The following is a 17,569-nucleotide window of genomic DNA, read 5'->3' on the forward strand; positions in this document are numbered from 1 at the left end:
GTGTTAACATGTTTGCGTTTTTGGTTGGGTTTTTTCTTCCTTCTTTTCTCTTCTGGGGGTCATCAGGTTTAGTCAGGTCTCTTCAGTGCTTCTCTACTGCTGTGCCTAGGACAGACTTTGGGATTCAAGAAACAGTAGCAAGAGTGAAGGTGATCTACATTTAGCTTGTGTGTACATGAAGCCTTGCTTCCTTTCAGAGAAAGGAGACTGAAATCTCTTTAGACTGTTACTTTTTCCCCCATTGCTTGTGTTGAGTGTCAGCTGATACTTGCTTTTCAGAGCGATATAAAAAATGAATGGATCAAGAGTGTCCCAGTTTTCAAAGTCAGTAGCTGCTGTAATAGCTTTATATATGTGCTCCGGTTTGTCTTTCATAGATTAGAGATAACCAGAAATGCATGTAGTCTGACTGCTGCGCATCAGTCATATACGCTTCTATGAACTTCATATTTGATTTTAGGGGTTTTGTGTAGGGTTTCGAGGACTTTGTGTTTTGTTTTGATGGTTTTTTTTGTTGGTGTTTGGTGGTTTCATAAAAGTACTTACGATTTTTCTTTAGGTAGTCTTCCAGTTGTCTTGAGGTTACCTATCCATCTGGCATCTGACCTAGCATCTGACTGCTGCACCATATGCGTTCCTGTTTCTCTGGCTTTTTTTGCCTAATCTGTAGGTGTTGGCAGACATGGATGAACTATCTCCCTCACAAAAGAAGAAAAAGCCCAGAACAATCAAAACGCCACTAAAAAAGGACAACAAGATCTTAGCTTAGAGCAGCATGTGAATGCATGATCTAATCAGAAATTCATGTCAGCTTTTCTTATCCTCCTTAGATTTCTTTTATCTTGATTCTTTTTTTACTGTTGTGTTCATGATTCTTCCTTCAGTTACCATATTTTCTTGGAAAGGCTGCAGTCTTCTCTTTTCATCTAGTCCTTTTCCTTTTGTATTAATCCTTTTTGATCACCCCGTCTTATCTCTTCCTCTTGACTTTGATTCTTTAGTCTTCCTGAATTCTTTTCTTGACATTTTTTCAATGTTATCTCTGCAGTTTAAGGTAGAACCATTCATGTTGCTCAGAAATGAACCAGTTATCATATGATGCTACTTAATGTGCTTAAAATACAAAATACATACATACTGCTGTTTCATAAAAAGATTGTAGTGTATGGAATGCCATATGGTACTGTATGGAGTGTTCATCTCTTAACAGGACTATTACATGGAAAATTAAGTTTTTGGCTCATTTTTTTTTTTCAAAATTATATGCAGAGAAGCTCTAGAAGGGAGTGCATTTGGGTTAATAACGCAAAAGTTGTGGTCCTTTTCCATGTTGTTAAAACAAGTTCCTGGTTTTTGCCGTATGTTTTTGAGAGGAAAGGAGCATAATAATGAATTTGTTATTGAGGAATTCGGTAAAACATTGCTAAAACATAGGAGAGAGGTGGTTTAGCATCCTGAATAAAGACTGCTGCTAAATTCAAAATGAAATCCTAACTTGCCGGTGAGTAAAACGGTTAATCTCTGATGCCTGATCTTCAATATTCCAGTGAGATTCTTTTTACTAAAGAAAAAAAAAGCAAATAACCTAATAATTTTTATGTGTCAGAATTTGAGAAAACTTGCTTGTCTGTTATGCTATAAAGGGCCATTTGTTGATACTTTGACATCTGAATTACTACCTTAGTTTATACTGTGGAATTTAGTGGTTAGGAGGTGAGAGGGAATAAATGCAAAGCAAATCTGTTTTATTACAGGATCTACAAGATGAAGTGAAGCGGGAGAGCAGTAATCTGCAAAAGCTGCAAGCTCAGAAACAGGAAGCGCAGGAAATCCTTAATGATCTTGATGAGCAGAAGGCTAAGTTGGAAGAACAACTTAATGATATCAGGCAGAAATGTGCAGAGGAGGCCCATTTGGTAAGATCCTACTGGCTGAGGCCTTTGATGAAGTAAATGCCTCATTTTGAAGCCTCGCAGCATGTTATGGTTATTGGGGGAGGAGAAAAACTTAAATGAATAAACAGCCTGAGTGTCAACATTTTGTGACCAACAGAGAACAGGAAATGTATCGCTTACTTCAGTTACCTCCTAATTTTGTATCAGTGTGTCAGCAAATACACAGAGATGTGCTTGTACGCAAATAAGTTTAAGTGCTAATAAGTATTGCAATATAACTGTAATTAGAAGCACTAATTACAGTGGCTGATCTGTTAGTTAAAAATATCATCTTATGGTTATGTAATTTTTTTTTAATCTAAAGCTATAGTATTTCTTTAAGGTCTAAAATTATATTTCAGTATTAGAAATATTTGTGTTGGTCAGGAAACAGCTAGGATACTGTGATCTTGTTGAGACCAGTAGGGAATTAACTTTTCAGGCATGGGCTGCGATAGCTATGAGGTCTTTACTTTTTCTAATCTTAAATAGTACTGTTTGGAGGTTGGGTTTTTCATTTGGCTTTGAAAAATTTGTTCATGCTTTAGATTGCCATGCTGAAGGCTGAAATAACAAGCCAGGAATCAAAGATTTCAGAGTATGAAGACGAACTGACCAAAGCTCAAGAGGAGCTGAGTCGCCTGCAGCAAGAAACTGCAGAGCTTGAGCATTGCATAGAGTCTGGGAGAGCACAGCTGGGACCTCTTCAGCAACATCTGCAGGATTCACAACAGGAAATCAGTTCGGTAAGGCAATATGGAAGAAAAAGATCAGCTGACAACCTTAAGTGGGATTTTTCTTAAGGGGAAGGCGTTGTTCTCTTTTTTTCTTCACTGTTTCCTCATGTTGTTAGTTGCTTCCACGTGTGTTCTGTGCTAATAGCTCTTGGGATTCTTAGAGGCTGACTGAAGATATTTAATGATTTTTCTCTAGTTTTTGTGAATAAAAAGAGATTAATTCATTACATGCCGTAAATAATTTCTCTTAATGTAATGAATGAAAAATAACTATAATGCAAGTTAAAATTCTCTATGTCCAGTAGTTATTTAAGCTTCCTTGGTCAGCTGTGGCCTGGAGTACGCTCTCAATATTCTTTATTGAAGTGAAGTTAGTATGAAATTGCTAACATTTACTTAGTGCATTGTCAAAGGGGGAAAGTAAGGTGAAAGAATAAATTGGACTGAGACTGGATACTGAGAAGCAGAGATGGCTGTGCTGTTTTTCAAGCACAGAAATGTTTCTTGAGATGTCTACTGTTAGGTTAAAGGAAGGCTCCTACCTCCTATCTGTAATCAGTAATTTATTATTACTTCAGTGATGGGTTTGTTTGTGCACCATTTCCTTATTGTTCTCCTCTGACTTGCCAGCTGTCTACTATATTAGCCAGAGTCATGTCATTATCAAGTTAAAACCAAAACCAAAAAGCCTTCCTATCAACTTTGAACCCTGGAAATGGCTGACTTTTGGGCTGGTCCTTTCACACAGTTCATGTCTAACTTGTTAACAATTTTTTTTTTTTTTTTTTTTTTAATTAAGACTTCCACTGCTAGTGTTTATGCAAGAGCACTTTCTTATGTTGGAAAGCCTTATAATGCATCCATAATTTTTAAATTTGGCTTTGAGGTTTAGGAACTGACTCATAGATTTTCTACTGTTTCATCACAAGTTGAGATAAGGTTGTGCTCTTTCTGTACTAATATACTAGCAAGAGGTTCTTGTGATTAACAGATTTGAGGCTGATAATACAAGTGGTTATGCTTGACTGTACCACAGACCTTTTTTTTCTTCAGTAGGTTTTTAGGTTTTATATTAATTCCTCTTATTTTATTGCTTTTGGCTCACAAATAATGAACAACAGGTGCTTTAGTGCTTTAGGCAAGATTATCTAATAGTTGGTCTCAGGTCCCTGTATTTGAAAGATGCCTGATATTGTCTTTGCTGCCACCTGACTGGTGCATGTGCAAGGCAATGAATACTCTATTAGGTGACTTGACCGAGCAGAAGACAGTGGGATTTAGACACCTAAATATCTGAACTGTGTTCATCCTTCTGCATTATCTGCCAAATCAAATAATTCCTTCCTAACTGGCCGTTGGGTTGTAAATGTTTGCTCTGAGGCACTGCATGTTGCTGAAATAACAACATGAATGTAACTGTTTGCTTAAGAGGATATTCTGTGGATTTTGTAGACATCAAAAGTCACGTGGGAGAAGACAATGCATGTCTTTAATTTTCCTTCTTGGAAGACAAGAATTCTGATAAAGCAGCCTTTTTAATTTAGAGTTTAATGCACTTGCAAATACATACTTTAAATTTAAAAAGAAACAAACAAAAAAAATGCACAACCAAAAAAAACCCCAAAATAACCACCCCCAAAACAAACAAACAAAAACCATGTTGAGAGCTTTGCAACTCTCTTTACAAGTTTGAGTAGAAACAAAGCAACAAGTCTTGATGTTGCCAGTGATAGAGTCTGCTTCCTTGGCAGAAGATTCTCACATCTATCCTTTGCATGTCTTCCAAATAAGATTTGTGCTTGTCTCAAATTTTAGCTTTTGATTGAAAGAACATTGGTCTTACTATACTTGGAAGTTGTATGTCTGAAATCCTCATTTTCAAAACCATCTTGTGTTTAAGAGGGGACGGTCATATATTGGTTTGTGTTGCTATACTGACTCATATACATTTATTTCTGTTTTACAGGTGCAGACTAAACTCCTTGAGCTGAAAGAATTGGAAAATAACCAGCTTAATTGGCACTCTCAGCCAAATCATACACTTGTTAATGGAACTGCGGATCATTCTAGTCTTAGCAACAGCAGCAGTGAAAATGCTAACCTTAATGAGAATGCTGAAAGGGAAAGTATAGCAGAGGATGAGCAAATAAACAGTGTGTCTCCAGTGAGTAGTGCTTTGCCTGCTTGATCATGATGCAATGCAGCTGTGAAGCTGTAATAAGTTAGGAATGTATCAAGATAGGTTATGTTTAAACACTTGCACAAGTCAAATTTCAGAGTGTTATTCTGAGGGACTATGTTTAAGCAATCTGAAAGCTGATCAGAAGAAAAGGAGGCAATTTTAGCTTGGCTGGAAAAATGGCAATGAAAAAATTTTTGTGTTTGTTTCCAAAGCAAAATGTCATAAATTAAATAGTAAAATTAACATTAAAGGAAAGCAGCTGCCTCAAGTTGGTGCAAGAGGAATGGAATAGAGAGTAGAACAGAAAATCTAAAGCTGTCTTGATTTAAATGTCTCTCCTTATATATCAGTAGATTCTTGACTATTTTTTTTTCAACTTTCACAAGATTTATGGAACATTTCAGTATGTTCTATAATAAGTATGAACCTCTTGAAGTATCTTTCAGTATATTCTTTTAGCTATTTAATACTTACATGACTATATAACATTCACCATTTTATTTATGTATTTATGGTGAATTGCTTTTATCCTCACAGATAAGGAATAGTCCTGAAACAACAGCCTCTGTTGTGGAAGAAGAGAAAGAGACCCCGGCTGCATCTGTTACCAAAAAAGTGAGTTTATTTAGATTTATAGGAGGAAAAAGTAAATTAAAAAATCCTAATTAAACTGTTTCAGGCTTGCATCATGTTACTTGCATGATGGTCATTGAACATTTCTTATTGTTTTTATTTACAGTGTAATGTCATTTCATCTCAATAGCAGACAGCCTGTTGTTGAGAAATATTTTGGATCTCCATTGATGAGTCACATATAATTCTAGCTGGGTTTTTTTTCCGCTTTAAGAAACTTCTAAATGGGAACTCACGTAAGTGTTTTCTGTCCTGTGTCTTAAAAATTTAATACCTTTCTCTACTTTTGCATTGCCCAGGAAGACCCATTTGATGCTGAATCTCCTGCATTGCCTGATCTAGTTTCTGGAGCCAGCTTAGAGTTCTTCCAGTCTGACCCTTTTGTTGGCAGTAAGTAAACTTCTCTCTCTAAGTGCAGATTTGCAGAAACAGGGTCTTGTATTAACACATCTGATGAATCTTCACCTTGGAACTGCTTTTTATAGACTAGATGTGAAGGTGTTTGAGTGACAGGAGTGTGGTGCCAATAGTGTTACAGAAATGGAAGTGGGGTCCAGGATGTTTCTCCTTCCTTCATTTGGACTTTCTAATTAGCTGTGAAAGCCGCCTTTCGCTGACCAGTCTTCTTGAGTCCTCCTCTCACCATCCACACCCCCTAATTTGCAGCACAGATCCACAAACGGATCAACTGAGAGTTTGGTGAGCTGTGGTGTGGGGAGAGTGTGGGTGGTTGAGAATGAATGGCTGTGGCCTACTTATGGTGAGTTTGGCGCTCGGAAAAAGGTAATGTGGAACTGCACCATCTGTTCCTCTTGTGGAAGTGCTATTCTTTATTTTAAGAATTTGCCATTTATAAAAATGCTGTTGCTCTGATTTTTTTTTTTCTTTTATGTTGATTGAAGTTATCAGTCTATATAGAGCGCTTGGAGAAGGGGAGTTAATTTGGATTAAATGCTGAAGCAGATGTTTTCAGCCACATCAATATGATTTTACATGCTTTCAGAATCAACATGATCTGATCAATTCAGCTCATATTGCTTCGAAAGGAAAATAAGCTAAATTTGTTTCAGATCACTTGGCTTCTGAAAGGATATCAGTGCAGATTTAATACTTTTAATGAATAAATTAAACTAATTTAAAGCAGCTTGAATGTTTCTGTGTAGATATTGCTTAATTTTTGTTTATAATGAAGTGATCCTACTTACAGCATGTGACAAAGCCTTTCTTTCAGAGGAGAAAGATATGTCTGTTAGTAGCCAACCTTTTGGGCTTTGTGTGCTCAGTATGTCAAGGGCAGATACCTACAGCTAAGAGTACACCTGTGTCTCTAAGATGTAGATGAGGGAGTATAACTGATGCACTTGGCACCGTGCATCCAGTACAGAAATGAATGCTTACGAGCTGCCATTCATAGCGCCTGTAAGAACTGATAAAATCTGGGACAAAGCTTCTGTCAGTGCTTAGCCTGGATTACTGTGCTGGTAAATATGGGGATGTTTATGGAAAATAGCCAACAGAAATGCATAATGTGAGGTGGCTCCTTTTGTGTGTGTTTCATGCCGGTAAGTAGCTACTTGATTAATACTTGCTTTGTCTAATGCTCGCTCTTGTTGTTCCACTGAAAATAGTGAAATTGTTCCTGAGTAAGAGTTGTTTAAATTCTGCCTATAGAAATGAGCTTGTCTCCAAAAGTCTTCAACTCAGTAAGTGCTTTATGACAAGTAATGTTTTGGTTTTTTTTAAAAAACAGGTGATCCTTTCAAAGATGACCCTTTTGGGAAAATTGGTAAGTAATTTTGTAACTTCTAATGTGTTTGTTGTAAATGATTCCTACTAGAAGTGTTGCTGCTTTCAGTGCAAAAAAAGGTGGAAATGACCCAAAAAGTCACCATAGGTTAGTTATATGGCAGTAGCTGCTGGCCACTTGTGTTAAAGCTTTTCAGAGAAGCCCATTGTCAGTGAACTTCTCTCTTGCTGCTAGGAGTATTCTTAGTTGGACTTCAAGTGTGTGAAAGTGGTGAGCAGAAGGCCCCAAAACCCTGCCGCTTGTTTTGTATGCAAAGTAGCGCCAAACTCTTTAAGACTTTTAACTTACCAACTTTGTTTAGAACTAAATACTGAAAAAGGTGGGAAGTGTCCATTCAGTCTGGCTGTATATGCAGTGTCATTGTGTTCTTTGCTGGGTCCTGAATGGAGTTACTGATGACAAGGAAGCAAAATGGCCAGCAGGAACACTCTAGCAAAATAGCATTGTGCACCAACTGCCAAATAACAAAGTCAGTTGTGTTTGGGGAGCGAAGGAGAGGAGGTTAGGAGAGTTTTAAGAAACACTAGGTTTTGTAAAATGCTTCCTTTTTTAGGGGCTTGGTTAAACCTGTATGATCAGATGAACCTGCAACTGAACTGGCACCATCTGAAATTTTTCCATAGTGTGCAGAATGCATTGGCTTGTCCAGAGTTTTAAATTGCAGAATGCAAATTATTGAGAGATGAATTTCATATTTGAGAGATACTTCCTCATCTTAAATATGTCACCTTGCAGTATGAAAACGGACTATAACCTTTAATTTTTAAGATATCAGGCAAAGTAAAGCTAGCAGAAATGTCAATGAGCTGTTTACTCTCTAGATCCCTTTGGTGGTGATCCCTTCAAAGGCTCAGATCCTTTTGCAGCTGACTGTTTTTTCAAACAGTCCTCCACTGATCCTTTTGCGACTGCTGGCACTGATCCATTTAGCACTGCAGACAACAGTACTAATATCACAGTGAGTTAAAAGCATACCTTTCACTTCTTTCTACGTGTGATTTGGACAAAATAACTTATATTTGTAAACTTGTATATGCCTTGAAATGCTGATATTCAGAAATAGTGTAGATAAAAGGTTACCTCTTACCCTATTGCTGTGTCTTGTCCTTTTTTTTTGTGTCCTGTTTTCTTATTTCTTAAATTTTGCATTAGTGGTCACCAAGTATGTTGCACATCTACTTCTTCTTCATCCTTTGGAAGTATTAATCACTCTTTTGAGGAGGAGTTTCTGTTAACAGACTTGTTTACTGACACTGGTAAAAACTGCATCCAAAATATTTTATCTTAAAACTTTGAAACTAAAATAAATCATGATTGTATTCTTAGAATGAGGAGTCTTTTAAGCTGAAAACCAAATTTTCCTCCAAAGGATTTTTTTGTTTCAGACAGAGCTATCAAAGAAGAATGACCCTTTTGCTCCTGGTGGAACAACTGTTACTGCATCAAATGATCCAGGTAAATGTAGATTATACACACTGGACTTCTTGGGGCTTATTTTTATTTGCTTCTGCTTATTTTTGTTTCTAGTCTGTTAACTGAATTTGCAATGGAGCATTTTAGAGTTTTCCTAAGTTTTCTGAATTTTCCTCTAAAATATGATGTAAGGTGCAAGTTTGTGAGGAAGTGTTTTTATAAAACAAAACTGTCTCATCTGTAGCACATATCACTGAAGACTGATTTTGCAAATATATTCATCTGCATTACCTAAAACTGGTAAAATATCATGATCTAAGTGTTTGGACTATTGGAATGATTTGTACAGTTACCCATTAGGGTTGTTCTTAAAGATTTCATCTCCTTTCTCAATAACATACAAGATAGCTTTGTACTACAAGAAGAGATACAGGATAGAGTAACTCCTTCATCAAGAATTGTTACTGTTAAAGTTTGCCTCTTCTTTTTTGTTTTTTTTTCTGTCATCTGAGGGCTAAAGCTATTTTAGGGAAGGTACTAAACTCCTATTCCCCCAAGATGCGCTCACAAGTAGTAATCCAAAACATGAGTCCATGTGTGATATTGTGTTGTAGACCTGTTCAGTTTAACATAGAGGGGAAAAACACACCTGCCATTCCTAGAGACACAGAAGTGAGTACTAGTGAAGACAGTGCACTTCTTGCTTTACAGTAGAATGGCAGGCTCTACATATTTTGAGGCATGTAGGAATGAAGGGGTACTCTTGAATTAGATTGAGATGATATGAGGTTTAGACACCTTATTCCCCCGGTTGTCCTGTGGTCAGAAGTGTATAAATTTTTATGAGTACATGTACACAGAAAAGACTTGTTTGTGTATACACACATCCAGTAGTACAGTTATTTAATACTTTCGCTGTAATTTAACTTATGTAGATGTAGGAAACCAGAATACCAGTATCTTCTTTAATTATTCCCTGTTCAGGGGAATTAATGTTATACTTAATTAGTAGTTAACACCTAGAGTTTTTATAAAAGCCTCTTAATAACTTACATTAATTTAAGTGACCACCTCATTAAATATGTCCCTTGAATTAGTCTAGGCTGCAAAATAAGTTAACATGTGCTTTTTTTTCTTTGGGGATTTTTTAGATCTCTTGTATTTAACTTTTAACTTTTTTTTTGTTTGCTTGATACGTGTGTATTTAGCTGCAGACCCCTTTGCCTCTCTGTTTGGAAATGAACCCTTTGGAAGCGGCTTTGCTGACTTCAGCACACTGTCAAAGGTAACATGAAGCTACTGCCACTCATAGAGTATGCATGAAACTGCAGCGATGTGACACAGCTTACTCTCTGCCAACAGTTTCATTACAGCCTTGACACTACTGAAGGTTTATAATGGCTGACTTTCTTGAAAAAGACATTTTTATAGTAAATTGTCCTTCAGTTCCTCTGTGAAGAGTACAATGTAATCTTTGTGCTGTTTAAAATATGTTTCTCTATATTTGAAGTTATAAGTATTTTATTTTAATTCACTGAGTTAACAGCAAAAGTATTACTTTTGCCTGTGTAACTGCACTTAACTTTATATTGCTGTGCATGCTAACCATTCCCAGTTCTTTTTTATTTTCAGTCTCCTGGAGTATGTGGCTGATATGTTTAAAAACAAACAAAAGTATTTTCTTTTTGTTTTTGTTGAAACTTGCAGTTGTAAATAAATATTACATTATTGAAAAGAAGAGGAAGGATGAGTAGAATTGCGCTGAAAGTGTGTATGTTGCTTTTTTCTCTGTTGAAGGCCAACAATGAAGATCCCTTTGGCTCTTCCACATCGGGTTCTGTCAAGGATGTGATCATAACTAAAAACTTATTTGAGGAACCACCGGCTAAAAATGAGGATGTTCCTCCTGCGTTGCCCCCTAAAACAGGAACTCCCACAAGGCCTTGTCCACCCCCACCTGGTAAGAGCTGCTACTGAGGTGTTGTTAACAATTAGTTTCTTCAACATTGGCAGTGGGATAATAATTACGAGGGGATGGTAGAGTTTCTGCATTTAGAATCAATGAGCAAGATGTGAAACAAGTCTGTTCCTGAACTCTTGGTGGTTAATTTTCCCATGGTGTTTGGGATCATAGTTTGCTTTTTGAAGAGGGGTAGGATTTAGAAAACAGGGAAAAAATAGAGTTATTGCAAGTATCTGCAAGAACCATAGCATGGCTGCAAATTTAAATGGTTATTAGTGTGAAACAGTGACAATCTTGCATTAAATTATGCTTTAATTGAGAATTCAGTGTGGTTTATCCATTGCAGAACCTCTGGGTTTAATGCAAAATGAGTTAAATAGGGTTAAATGACTGTGCCAGGTTTTCAAATTAACTTTGTCCAGGTAGCCTTGCCAGAGCTCTGTAGTAGTAAACCCAGGCAAAGTAATAGTAATAAACCCAAGTGTCCTATGGAATTTTCTGTTGAAGGTAGCTGAGTCCTCTGGTCTTCTCCAAGACACCAACCCCTCTGCTTTCCAGAAAAGGCTATGGTTATCAAAGATAACAACACATTCTTGTGATTGTAACAAGCCCATGTTACAACAGCCTCTTCACTCTCTCTTTATAATTGTTTTTGGAAAATCTGTTACCAGTATTCCTTTTAAAATTTCTGTCCTTTGTTTCATTTTCTTTAAAACTACTGCATAATTTTTTTCATTATTTCGCTATAAGGATTAATCTTAAAAGTGTTTTGGAGAACTGTAGCCTGAAACTTAAACATGTATTCATCTTTATACTCAAAAGAAGGGGAACACAATAAATGTAGGAGTATTAATACTTAAGTTTAAACTCTGCTGTTTAATTCCTAGTGTTGATGTGAGATCTGGTTCATGCTTATGCCTTGCAAGCGATCACTTTAATTGTAAATACCATTCAAACAGCTGACATGACAAGTGATGATATTTTGAAAGTTTGATAGCGTTTCCTTATGGTGGCCCTTTTTTAAAAGAAAAAAAGGATTTCTGACTTCATTGTGTGGGAGTGGCTGTGACGTGATGCACAGATCCACTTTTCGGATACAAGCTTCTAATGGCAGAACAACAGCTTCCCTGTCAATAAATGACTAGAAAAAAGTGGCCTGTTTGTTTTTCACATATTAAAAATGATATCATTGTTACCTTGACAATCATTCCCAATAGATTTATTTTGCTTATGGAAATTTAAAAAGAAGATACCTAAGTGTATTTATTTTTAATTATTCCCTTGGTCTGATTCAAAACAAGGGAATGCTTTTTCAAAGAAAGGCCCCAAAATATTTCTCTTAATTCATCATGCTACTGGAAAGTGTGCAGCAGGGCTGTTTGCCTCTGAAATTCATTGCCTTTCTAGATGCTGATAAGCATCCTCATTTCCTGATTTTTGGGGCAGATTTGGGGATTGTCTACTTCATATTCCTTCTTGCATAGAAATAGATGTCATTGGAAGCTGCTTCTCCCATATTATTCAAGAAATAGATGCATGTTGTTTGCCAGTAACAGACCATCATCAGTGAGTGAGAGCTATCATGGCTAGGCTGTCTGCCAAGTGCCTAAATAAATCATATATTCCCAAGGGGGTATTGTTCTAAGTCATTGCCAAATCACAATCCCTTTTGGTATGTGAAGGAATTTTTAGACTAATTTGCAACAGCGACAGGCAATATAACAAGCACTTTGGTTCAATTCTGTGGTTTAATCTAAAATGAAAACAAAAGCAAGTTTTAAAATATGACCATTGTAAGTGTTGAACCATTTGCAGAAACCGCTAGTTGAATTCAAGAAACTGCAGTGAAGCCTCTTCTGTAAGCAGTAACGTGTGGAGAGAATGGTGGGATGAAATTCAGCTCAACTATTCTTGGAAGTCTTTGGGTTAATGTCCTCAAAGATGTTGAAAGCTGGGGTTAAGCTGGAAACAGAACAAGATAAGTGGGAGCTTGTGCCAGATTCTGCTGTATCTGCAGCTACTTAGGCAAGGATTAACAAAATAGTTAAGCCTGTGATTGCTTGTTATCGTATACCTTCATTCTGTTAGTTTAATAACTACAGAAATTCCAAGTGTTAGTGTAGTGAGAGGACATGGTGTTTTGAAGACTTTCAAATAATGTATTTCTGGCCTCTCAACAAAATAGTGTTAACTTGATCCAAATAAATAATAAAAGCCTTGCTGGAATTATCATGAACAATTGGTAAGCAGAAGAAAAAAATATTGTGCTCATAGAATAGGTGCACAAAACTGTTAGAAATACTCTTCACAAAACAGTTAATTAGTACTTAACTATGTCCTTGAATCATTAACATACATGTGTTCCTTTTTGTCCTATTACCTTTTAAGAAACTATGGACCATACCTTCATTTTTTAAATCTGCAACCCTTCCTCTGAAGTCATTGCAACTCCCCGAGTTTACTAGAAGTGGTTGCATTCCAAGTAGCTTTTGAATTTGTTTGGGTTTTTTTTTTACTATTTTTGGCATGTTATTACCTGCTATCTTAAATTCATTTTAAATTCATTTTAATCTAAGGGAAAAGACCTATCAATCAAATAGACTCTTCAGATTCCTTTAAATCGAGCGATCCATTTCAGCCTTTCCCCGCCCCAGACATTCCCAAAGAACAAGAAGCAGATCTATTCTGTGATCCATTTGCTCCCACCAGCATCAGTAAAGAGGCTGACCCCAACAATTTTGCAAACTTCAGTACTGTGAGTAAACACTTTTTACGTTTGTTTCAGTATAATGACAGCTTTGAATTGTTCACACTGAAGTCTCCAGTCTAATCTAAAATATTAAAACATATCCCATCTACAAAAGGGATATCACTTCCAGTTCAAACAGTATTTACATTTAGTTTACAGCTAAGGCTGTCCTAAACCAATACTGCAACATGTAGCTAATGTTTAAATTGCATTGCTTTTGTGAGTTTTTTCATAAAGGCCTCCTAGCTTTTAGAAAATAGAAATTTTAAAATATCCGTGTTCTACGGATTATCATTTTATCAGAGCATGCTGCAGATTGAAATTATCTGTCTATAACAAGCATGCTATGTTAACTACCCAATTAAGCATAAAACAAAAGGTGTGATTTTAATTTAGCTGTCAATGAACCATTTGGTCATAATTTCAATGTACTGAAATATTGATAAACAGCCTCATAATGATGTATGTTAACGAAACATAATTTGGTGCGTTTTGAATGGCTAGTAAATTACCGATTTATGTACAATGAAGTAAAAAGTAGTAAGTGTCTCTTTATAACCAGAATCCATTTCATAGAAGTCGTGGTGTCCAAGCAGTAGAAGCAAATCTAAAGGTTTGTGCATGCCTATATATATACTTTTTTTTAATTTTGAGTTTTTGCAAAGAGGAGTTTTGAAAGGCGTCTCGTCTCACTTTCAAGCTCAATACTTGTTAAATGCAGTTTGCATTTATAGTACCTTGTTCATTCTGCTTTCTTATTTTCAGGCCTAATAAACTATGTGCTGGATTGAAGTAAACTGAGTATTGACAGGCTCTCAAACTTGACTTGCACTGGTTGACGTGTTTTGTAGCATGATAATTTCTGAAATGCTGTTACTGATCACTTTTAGAGGGACTGAGAAGCTGTTTGGAGGAAAGAATGTGAAAAGTAGATGAGAAAGCAAAATTGTTCGTTATCTTCATGAAGGAAAAAGTTTTCTTTTTCCAGCTGCAATTACTGAAAACACTAAGTGAACTGTGGAGAAGAGTTAAGCTTTTCCGCATTTGTTTTCCAAAGTGGCATCTCAAAACAGAAACTACCTGGAGTATGAGATACCCATTCCAGCCTTAACATTGGGATGTTCATGAAGACGTGGGCTTCGCCTTCCTCTTAGCTTTTCTGCATGCTGACTAGAAACAAACTTTAGCATCATCTTTTGTATTTTAATTGAGATAATACCCTTAACTGTCTCTAATTTATAGCCATTATACCACATTAATTTAGTTTACATTCTGTTCACATCAATATACATGGAAAGAATCTGTTCTTTTTTTTTTTCTCTTGTATCACACTGACCGTTATATTACTCTGAGGCTTCTAGCTGTGTGGTTACCTTATTACTTTGCTCCTTCTTGGCAGAAGTATTTTTCATCTATGCAATTAAAAAGTCATTATACACCTAATTTTTACAGTCATTATCACCTGGAAAAATCATCCCTGATGAAACTAGGGTAAATCAGGATGTCGTCCCACAGTGCATATTTTGCAATATGGGCGTATTTTCCAAAATGTTCTCGTGGTTTATTCAGAATTTTTTTTTGACTGGTTTTTGTCCAAAATAGTTTGAATTTAGACTATAGCACTTTCTGCTCTAATTTTTTGAAATTTAATACTGTATTTTGAAACATGGCATATTTCATAAAAATACTTCAATTGGATGGCTTCAGTACAGTTCTTAATAGTTAAATCTTAAACTAAGCTAATCTTAATAGCATATTAAATAGTGTATTAAATAGCTAATCTTAATAGTTTATTAACTTTAAGCAAGTAATATTTGAAGACTAGAATATGTACAATATTTTGAAAAGCTGTAATTGTCCTTTAAACCAAGGACTCAGACAGTACTAGTTATCATTGTATTATTAATCTGATTTATTTTGTCTTTTAAAAATGCAGTATTCTACTGAGGAAGACATGATTGAATGGGCTAAGAGGGAAAGTGAGAGAGAAGAGAAAGAAAGATTGGCGAGACTAAAACAGCAAGAGCAAGAAGACTTGGAACTGGCTATTGCACTCAGTAAATCTGAAATATCAGAAGCATGAAGTTTAGATTAAGATTTTGTCTTATGTCAACTGTTTTGTCCCTTTCTCTGAATACCTAACCTATTTAAATGTTAATCAGAAAATACATATATACAAGAAACTATGAAAGGTTTTAAATTTCTGGAAGTGGTGTGAATGTTTCTGCTGAATTCAATCCTTTTGGTTATTGTTTGAATAACTGATAATTTTAGAATTCAATTTCTCTGAAGTTTTCAGTACTTTTCCCAGCTGGAAGCAAATCAGTTTAAAATGCAGATAGCAAGATAGTAGTTTGACTGTAATCTGTCAACAGTTGGTAATTGAGCATAAAGTGAACACAGCAATTATTCTGCCATGGCTGACTGTCTCCCATCAGGCAGTTAGTCATTCGAAACCTTTTATCCTTCTAAAGAGGTTTTAGTAATGCCAGAGTTGTGGAGTGCTTTATTTTATATGTATGCAGTAGATTTTCCTCTTCATTGAAGATTCTACGTTTGGGTTTGAAATAACAATCTTCATGGAGTCTAAGTCAGAAAGTGTGTCTTTCTGAAACCTTTAATGCTTTTCTTGCATGGTCACAGGTTTTAAGACAGACCTGTTGTTATTTTGTTTTATGTATTTGCTGTTGGCCAAGATGACTCAAATTATGAGACCCCACTGCTATTTGAGCTACTTTTGCCTGCGAAATACGCAGCTGAACTGGCAAGTTTGTAAGTTCAATTTGAAATAAGATTGAAAATAGAAAGAAAAAAGAGGTAGTCTGATTTATTTCTTTTTTTTTTTTTAACCACAATTATTTTCTGTATATGTAATTTATTGAATGCCAACTGATAGTTGCACCTTAAACTGAATGATTTCTTTGTGGTCACTGAGTCAGAGTAGGATTGATAGAATGTTAATGAAAATAACTTAATGAAAATAACTTATTGTTCATTTTGAAAGAACTCTATTTTGGAGAATCAGATTCATTAAAATAATTCCAAAAAGAATAATGTTTTGCCCTATCTAAGAAAAATGGATGGCAGCAGCATAAACTTCGAGAGATTTTTTTTTTTTGTTCTCTTGCACTTTTAACCTGTGGTATTTCTGTTGAGGAAACTGAAGTGTTTCAACACACAGCACTTGGGAGGAAAGGGAAGAACTCAGCCATGCTTCAGTATATTTAAGCTCTTCCCATGACCTATCACTGCTGCTGTTGTACAAGTTTGAGGGTAGTTTTCAATTTTTCAGGAAAAATGGGTAACTTGACTGGGATGGTTTTTCTTTTGCACTGGGAAATGAGCATTTAAATACCTGCTTAAGAAAAAGTAACAAAATTTTGCAAGTATTAAGTAGTGATCTTATCTACACATCTTTGTAATGAGTGTAAACTAATCTTGCAAATCACATGCTTAACTGGATTACATAGTTTCTTTATCTTTTGTTAAAAATGTATACTCAGTGGACCAACACAATATTATATGTATATATTATATATATATTCCTGCTTTCCTTTATGGAATTTAAAGTTTTGAGTCATTTGATGTTACATTTCATGTTACTGACTCTGACTATAGTACTTTTACTCAGACTACCAACAAACCACTGCTGTGAGCTAAATGGCATTACTTTTATGAAGTTTTAACTGTTTGTTTTTTTAAAAAAAAAAAACACCTTGTTCAGGTGGGATTAGCCTCTATTTATAGACTTCCCTTTTGTTTAAAAATTCTAACAATAGCCTGTAATTATAAGAAATAAAGTTTAAGTACATAAGTGTAAACTGTTTGCGTATTTTTAAAAGAGTGCTGTGAGCTGTAATGCAAACAATACAGGGTGTTCCAATTCTAGTCTGAGGGGAGTGGGTTAATTTTCAGAGGAAAAAGTTGCCTGAATCTTGAGGTTAGCTGAAGTGCATGCTAATCTCAGCTGTCACTTCCTTCATTAAGAGTTGTGGCAGCTTCAAAGAAAAGTCTGGCTACTGCTGTCCAAGGATTTCTGCCTGCACAAGGATTGCAGCGCTCTAATGTTTAGATACTTAAGATTTATCAGTGAAGATACATGAGCATCCTCTACTGGTTGCTGTCAAGATACAGGGCTTAAGAGATCTTTA

General features: G+C 35.8%; 1 protein-coding gene across 4 annotated transcripts in view; it reads left to right on the forward strand.

Annotated features, from left to right (window-relative positions):
* EPS15 (epidermal growth factor receptor pathway substrate 15) overlaps positions 1-17,124 on the forward strand; it is a 51,613-nt gene extending 34,489 nt beyond the window's left edge. Inside the window, exons 14-25 of one of the 4 annotated variants that reach the window (XM_054073302.1) lie at positions 1,755-1,916; positions 2,483-2,680; positions 4,638-4,835; positions 5,391-5,468; positions 5,786-5,876; positions 7,237-7,272; positions 8,115-8,251; positions 8,679-8,748; positions 9,915-9,991; positions 10,504-10,666; positions 13,246-13,424; positions 13,995-15,319. In XM_054073302.1, the coding sequence (XP_053929277.1) occupies positions 1,755-1,916; positions 2,483-2,680; positions 4,638-4,835; positions 5,391-5,468; positions 5,786-5,876; positions 7,237-7,272; positions 8,115-8,251; positions 8,679-8,748; positions 9,915-9,991; positions 10,504-10,666; positions 13,246-13,424; positions 13,995-14,189 (1,584 nt within the window). In that variant the 3' untranslated portion in view covers positions 14,190-15,319. Of the gene's footprint in view, positions 1-1,754; positions 1,917-2,482; positions 2,681-4,637; positions 4,836-5,390; positions 5,469-5,785; positions 5,877-7,236; positions 7,273-8,114; positions 8,252-8,678; positions 8,749-9,914; positions 9,992-10,503; positions 10,667-13,245; positions 13,425-13,994; positions 15,322-15,354 lie in introns of those variants that run through there. The other 3 variants (XM_009561909.2, XM_054073303.1, XM_054073304.1) reach the window with 3 other exon arrangements.
* The last annotated feature ends 445 nt before the right edge of the window (positions 17,125-17,569 follow it).

This window comes from Cuculus canorus, chromosome 8 (genome assembly GCF_017976375.1).
Source record: "Cuculus canorus isolate bCucCan1 chromosome 8, bCucCan1.pri, whole genome shotgun sequence".
Classification (NCBI taxonomy): Eukaryota; Metazoa; Chordata; class Aves; order Cuculiformes; family Cuculidae; genus Cuculus; species Cuculus canorus.